This window comes from Dermacentor silvarum, chromosome 10, assembly GCF_013339745.2.
Source record: "Dermacentor silvarum isolate Dsil-2018 chromosome 10, BIME_Dsil_1.4, whole genome shotgun sequence".
In the NCBI taxonomy this organism is placed as follows: Eukaryota; Metazoa; Arthropoda; class Arachnida; order Ixodida; family Ixodidae; genus Dermacentor; species Dermacentor silvarum.
In genome coordinates this window covers 137,591,204-137,598,815 of record NC_051163.1, presented here as the reverse complement: position 1 = coordinate 137,598,815, position 7,612 = coordinate 137,591,204, and the positions used below count along the sequence as shown (strand labels likewise).

Here is a 7,612-nt window from a genome sequence, read left to right as displayed (position 1 = left end):
TGGTTACCAGTTCGCTTATGACGTTGTTAAGTTGATGACAGAAATCAGAAGTAGCATTGGGCGGTCTGTAACAGATACCAAGTAGCACTTTTTTTGGAAAGGCATGGATTATCACCCATAGCATCTCAAGATCTGACGTAACGTTAAGTAGCGAGCATGGCAACTGCTCGCGAACAGCGACTAGTACACCACCACCACGGGTTCCTTCGCGGTCGTTCCGATAGAGGCAGAAACCGGGCAGGTCTGCTAGAACTTCGCTATCAGTAACGGCGCTGCTCAGCCATGTCTCAGTTAGTAATAGTATGTCACTACCGGTTGATAAGACTATGTTAGACACCAATTCACGCTTTGGGAGGAAACTGCGCACGTTGGTGTATATTATAGAAAGCGAAGCGCTATCTCTGCAGCAAGTCGGTGTTATGTTATTTTTCTGTTTGGGGTGATGTAGCTGCTATGCCACCTCTTTAACACTACTCGAGGCGGCATCAGAAGTATATTTTCTTGGACCAATGAACAAGGTCTTAAAGCGCAGAGAAAATGGAACGCCTTTACCTTTTGCGAACGCAAGGAGATGTTTTCGGGAATTTCGAACTGATCGAGAAAAGTCCTCACTAATACTGTAGTCAGTGCCTTTAAGCCTTCGGCCATTCGAAAGGATGTTTACTTTGGTTTTATGGAATGTAAATTTCGCTATGACGGGGCGAGAGTGATTGGGGGAGTGACGACCGATGCGATGTGCACGTTCTATTTCTTTTGGATCAATCATCAGCTGCAACTTATCGCGGCACAGATCCACAATCAATCTTTCGCAGTCGGCAGTGGTTTCCGAGCCGGAAGGCTCAGGAATGCCGTAAAAAATTAAGTTATCCCGCCGTGAACGATTTTCGGCATCGTCGATGCGTGCTTCGAGCTCGTAAATGCGAAAAATAGCCTGCTCAGTCGTGGTGCGCATTGCATCCACTTCGTTTCGAATGGGCAAAAGCGTCTGGTAGTGACCCTCAAGGTCGTTCATTCGTTTGCTTAGATCAGTAATTGCTTTGTCGGTAGAAGTAAGTTGCGACTTAAGACCCTGAATTTCAGTGATCAGCTGGTTCTGACCAGCGATTAGTTTTCGCAATTCGGTTAGTAGGCTTTCAGGAATGTCAGGACCGGGGTTCGTTTCAACATCACCGGCCAAAATAAGCAAGGCATGGATAATATGGGCACATTCAACAGCAATGGCGACACAGCAGTGCGGGCTCGGCAACTGCACCAGGAAATAATTGCTAGACTTTTTAGAAAAGAGAGCGTATGGTTGACTAACCTGCATTGCAAAAGCGAAAGGTTTAGCGAGCTGTGCAGATGCGCAGTCGCCGAGCCCACCTTTTTCAGTGGTTGAGTAGTTTTTCTCAGCCTTGGTGAGACTGCGGCTTGCATAAGCAATGTTGCGTTCAGCACCATCTTGCCACTGCACAAGAACTGCGCCGAGACCCGCATTGCCGGCGTCAGTATGGATTTCTGTGTCTGCGTCTTCGTCGAAATGAGCAAGTATTGGGGCAGCTTGCAAACGCTCGCGCAATTCATTGAACGACTGCTGTTGCTCGTCCGCCAGTAAGCCGTCTCAGAGGTTCAGCAATTCTCGAGAATCCCTCGACGAAGCGTCTATAATAGGCGCACAAACTAAGGAAGCGTTGGACAGCCTTCTTGTCTGTGGGTGGTGAAAACTCGGCGACGGCAGCTAACTTGTCGGGGTCTGGTCGGACGCCTTTAGGACCAACGACATGGCCAAGAAATTTGAGCTCTTGGAACCCGAAGTAGCATTTCTCAGGCTTGATGGTGAGGTCGGCAGTACGGATCGCAGCGAGGACGCTCTCGAGTCGTGCGAGATGTTCGTCAAACGTGCTCGAGAACACGACGTCGTCCAAGTATACGAGGCAGGTTTGTCATTTGAGTTCAGCAAGCACGGTATCCATCATCCGCTGAAAGGTGGCAGGTGCGGAACAGAGACCGAAGGGGAGAACTTTGAACTCATAAAGGCCGTCAGCTGTCACAAACGCTGTTTTTTCACGATCCTGTTCATCAACTTCGATTTTCCAATATCCGGATTTAAGATCCAACGAAGAAAAGAACTTGGCATGTTGTAGACGATCCAATGCGTCGTCGATGCGTGGCAGTGGATAAACATCGCGCTTGGTGACACGGTTCAACTTTCTGTAATCTACACAGAAGCGTAACGTGTTGTCTTTCTTTCTGACTAACACTACAGAGGAGGCCCACGGGGTTGTGGACGGCTGGATCACGTCGTCTTGGAGCATCTCTTTCACCTGCTGCCTGATCGCTTCCCTTTCCACTGGAGACACTCTGTAAGGATGCTGGCGAACAGGACGTGCGGATTCATCCGTAATAATGCGGTACTTTGTGATGGACGTACGCCGTACTTTGGACGACGTTGAAAAACAGTCGGCAAACTCGTTCACGAGACTCAGTAGTCGGTCTTTCTGATGGTCTGGCAGAGTAGCGTTAACGTGAATCCGTTCTTTTAGGCTGGGTAACTCATATTGCTGAGACAATGCAATTTCCAATGTGCCAATGTCAGTAACATCAATGATTTCTCGAAGAAATGCGATTGTCGTTCCTCGCGGTACATGCCGATACTCGTTGCTAAAGTTTGTTAGCAAAACGACTGAACATTTGTTTTGCACCTCGAGACGCCCTCTGGCTATGCAAATGTGGCGCTCAAGAAGCAGGGGGATGTTTGCCTCAGCAATTCCTTCGGCAACGTCCTCCATGTCGCATCGGACAAGGGTAAGCACACTGCTCTTGGGTGGCAGCGTGACGTGATCGTCGGCAACGCGAAGCGCGATGTCACGGTCGTTGTCATTACTGTGCGCTATGGCTTGCGTAGTAGCGAAACTGACTCTAGACTCTTGCAGGTCAATGATAGCGCCGTTCGCCTGAAGGAAATCTATGCCGAGTATAAGGTCCTTTGAACATAGCTGCCGTCGGAATTCGTCCAATGTTGATAAGGCCGCCTCACGGTTCTCAAACCATGTCCGCGCATAGTCCTCGAGGGCAAAGTAGGCATTGAGTAGCTTGCGCTCCGGTGTCCAGTCGTTGAATTCTGCGACACGCTCGAAGTGATCGAGCCTGTCCTCAACATCCTCGAACGTGTCCCCATGGAAGGATTTGGGGATTAGCGGCTGGTTGAGGACGACCGTGGTCGGTGCGGTTGAGGAAGAAGATGAAACTGATGTACTCATCCTTCTGACTCTGTTGGGTAGAGGCTCGTGCTCCGGTGGCAGTCCTTGAAGTCGACGGCTTGTCCGTACGTGAACAGGAGTCAGCTCGACCGGACTTCGTACTGGGCTTGTAGGCGGGGTTCGATTTGGGAGTGGTAGCATGTACGCAGCACCTCCACCAGAAAAATGTAACGTAGATCGAAGACGGAGTCTTGAAAAATAGATGCTTCTCTTTAATGGTAGGCCAGAAGAAGAAGAAGAAGAAGAAGAAGAAGAAGAAGAAGAAGAAGAAGAAGAAGAAGAAGAAGAAGATGATGATGATGATGATGATGATGATGATGATGATGATGATGATGATGATGATGCCTCAACACTTGGCACAACCCACTGAGGGGGATAGGCCACGAACCGGGTGGTATTACGATAGAAATTTAAATTAAATTAATTTATAAATACATAAGTATAAGAATAAAAATAAATCATTAATTGAAAATGAGAAATAAAGCAATAATAAAAGAATTAAGTAGTCTATACTAAGTTAGTCAGCCTTGCCTGAATAGTAATAGTAATATGAATTTAGTAATAAATTAAATACAGCAAAGGAAATACGTAGATTTTGAATAATAATAATAATAATTAAAATTATAATAATAATAATAATAATAATAATAATAATAATAATAATAATAATAATAATTGTGGTTTTCTGACTTTACTTTTTGAATTTGCTAAAGCTATAATTTATTGAAGGATAAATAAAGCAATCACGTAACAATGGGAAAATATTAATAAGGCAATCTTTTTGTGTCACATAGAAAGTTATAAATGGCTCGGCAAACATTCCCGTGGGCATATCCTAACACCGTGGCTCCAAGTGAGAGTAAAACTGAACTGCTTAACGGCAGTCCTAGATTACGAAGTTTGATTTCTAAACATCGTTGTCGATGATTAGAAAACCGCCGACAGGATAATAAAAAGTGATCGATAGATTCTGGTTCATTGCAGAGGTAGCATAATGGTGATGCCGCCAGACCACATCTATGCAAGTAAAAATTTAGTTGTGGAATACGGCAACGCAGTCTTGTAAATGTTACTTCGAATTGCCGGTTGGGACACCACTGTCGATTCCAAGAATAATTTAGATGTATAAAGTCTGTTGATTTTGCTAGTGCGAGGCTTTTCTTGTCTTCAGTCAAAGAAAACTGCCTATATCTGGCTGCGGTGATATACGCAGTTGCCGGCATCACAGATATCGCCGAACCCTTTAAAGAAGCTTGTGCTAAAGAATCAGCTATTTCATTAAGTTCTCTGATATTTCACATTTCTATTTCATATTTCATATTTCATATATTTCATATTTTTCAATATATATTTCAATATATTTCAATATATTTCAATATTTCATATTTATATTTCATATTGTTCTCTGATCATTTTGTCTAAGCAACAAAAATTTTGATTAATTGCCCAGTCCGATAATCTTTTTCCACATGAGTCTGTTCGGAAACCCCAAGCCACATGGTGTGAATTAAAGTCTCCCGCTATCACAATTTCTTTCCTACAAGATTTGACAACGGTATTAAGGTATCGAATATCTTGAACACCTGCGGGAAAATATGTATTAACTAAAGAAAACGGAGAACAACCAGGAATAGTTACATCTATTGCTAGTATCTCGCACTCCGTAGACATATACTGATATGATATTGTTGCTTTGTGGCATATTTTATTTGTTATCAGGAAAGCGAGTCCTCCGCCTCTCGATGGACGGTCCAATCGAAATAAACGATAGTTTCTTATGTGGAAATCTTGGCCATTTGAGAGCCAAGTCTCCTGCAAAAGAATAATGTCGGGAGAAAATTGAGAACAAAAATATACTAAATCTGTGCCCGCAGAAATAATGGAACGGCAGTTCCACTGTAATACCTTTAAAACACCTATGATGAATTAATGCCTATACTGTAGAAATCACTTGCTCTAAGATACTGTCTTTTAAAAAATCTTTCTTCGAAAGACTGTCTTTACCGTGTTTAGCGGGTTTTGATTTATGGATAGAACTTGAAGAATTGGGGTTAGCATCGGATTTTGAAATATTATCTTTAACAATTTTTTTGGTTTTGGAGTGCGGTGGATGAATTATCATTAGGTGATCTTGTGCGTTTAAGCGCCAGAAGATCCATTTCTACGTCCTGGTTGTTTTCCGACACTGATCCAGAGAAGCATCCGTTGTCGGTCTGCTGAGTTGAAGTTGATGGTCTTGTATTTTTAGTGTTTTCTGCAATAGCTGGCGAGGGATCTATTAGTTGCCCAGCGTTCGATGTAATGGGATTTGTAGGAATCTGTGAGCTAGTGTTAGGGCTCGCTACAGAACTGAAAAGCTGAGTAATTTGTGATGTCATCACATGAGCTATAGTCTCCGATAGGTTTGACGTTAGTCGTTCCATAGCTTTTGACAGCGCTTTTTCGACAGCTATCGCAATAGCATCGGAAAGGGTTGAGTCTGCAACCATTTGTTGACGGGCTGTCACTCCTGCATATCCCTTAGATCTTCCCTGGACCTCAGCAACAGCATCACGGCGTGAGCAACGTCTCCTTTCAATTACTCCCAGAATTTGAAGTTCCTGTGTTCTCGCAGGACAGTTCGAGTAGTTAGCGTGGTGACCACCACTACAGAGACAGCATTTCTCTTCTTCGGATGAGCAATCAGTAAAATTGTGGTTGTCACCGCAATTACGGCAGCGTGGAGAAGATATGCAGCCCCTCACGTTGTGACCGAATCGCCAACAGTTGGCGCATTGTAGAATACGTGGAGCCAGAGCTTCAACCTTATAAATTAGGGGCCAGACCTTGATTTCTGTTGGACGCATCGTTCCAGCACATGTAACTATCACTGACTCAGTCAGAGTCTTCTTATTACTCGGCTACACCGGTAAACAGAGATGACACCAGCCACCGAAAACATCTCTAAAATTTCTTCAGGTGTCAAACTGACGTCTACACCTCGAACAATGCCTCTAGAGCATGCAAGATGTGGTGGGACAAAGCATCTCACCGGATGTGAAGTGAATGTTGAGCAATTCAGCAGTTTCTTGGTACAGTTGTGGTCTGGCGAGCAACATAATATACCTCCCCTGCCGAACTGGCGGACCTCAGTGATCTGTCGGAAGTGAGTTGACGCCTTCTGTAATTCCACCTGAATCAAGGTCAATCAAAGGCAAGTTCATGACCATGTTCATCGCGGTGGCGTGCCTGGGGCACGCCACCGCGATGAACATGGTCATCAACTTGCCTTTTCCACTACAGCTCACCCTGCTGTGGATCCTTGCCCCACCATCGGTCTGCTTGGGCTGTGCTGAGGCGCTTACGGTGCCTCTCACGGACGAGCACGACTACCGACCCTTCCACCGGCTGTCAACGGTTCAACTGCGCTCTGCCACCACTCCTTGCTGAAGTGCGCATGCTCGGTTGTGACACCCGGCGCCGCCACCAGCACAGACCAATCTGCCAAACCATTTAAACCCCTGATGCCCGGCTCTCAGTCGGGCACGCCACCGCGATGAACATGGTCATCAACTTGCCTTTTCCACTACAGCTCACCCTGCTGTGGATCCTTGCCCCACCATCGGTCTGCTTGGGCTGTGCTGAGGCGCTTACGGTGCCTCTCACGGACGAGCACGACTACCTGACCCTTCCACCGGCTGTCAACGGGTTCAACTGCGCTCTGCCACCACTCCTTGCTGAAGTGCGCATGCTCGGTTGGACACCCGGCGCCGCCACCAGCACAGACCAATCTGCCAAACCATTTAAACCCCTGATGCCCGGCTCTCAGTCGGGGCACGCCACCGCGATGAACATGGTCATCAACTTGCCTTTTCCACTACAGCTCACCCTGCTGTGGATCCTTGCCCCACCATCGGTCTGCTTGGGCTGTGCTGAGGCGCTTACGGTGCCTCTCACGGACGAGCACGACTACCTGACCCTTCCACCGGCTGTCAACGGGTTCAACTGCGCTCTGCCACCACTCCTTGCTGAAGTGCGCATGCTCGGTTGGACACCCGGCGCCGCCACCAGCACAGACCAATCTGCCAAACCATTTAAACCCCTGATGCCCGGCTCTCAGTCGGGGCACGCCACCGCGATGAACATGATCATCAACTTGCCTTTTCCACTACAGCTCACCCTGCTGTGGATCCTTGCCCCACCATCGGTCTGCTTGGGCTGTGCTGAGGCGCTTACGGTGCCTCTCACGGACGAGCACGACTACCTGACCCTTCCACCGGCTGTCAACGGGTTCAACTGCGCTCTGCCACCACTCCTTGCTGAAGTGCGCATGCTCGGTTGGACACCCGGCGCCGCCACCAGCACAGACCAATCTGCCAAACCATTTAAACCCC

The 7,612-nt window shown here is 46.9% G+C and overlaps 1 protein-coding gene across 1 annotated transcript; it reads right to left on the bottom strand.

Moving 5' to 3' along the window:
• Positions 1 to 451: 451 nt before the first annotated feature.
• On the bottom strand, positions 452 to 1,309 carry LOC119466154 (uncharacterized). Its single transcript, XM_037726651.2, has one exon. It carries the CDS (start codon positions 1,307 to 1,309, stop codon positions 452 to 454), a length of 858 nt encoding a protein of 285 aa, XP_037582579.1.
• Between the last annotated feature and the right edge of the window lie 6,303 nt (positions 1,310 to 7,612).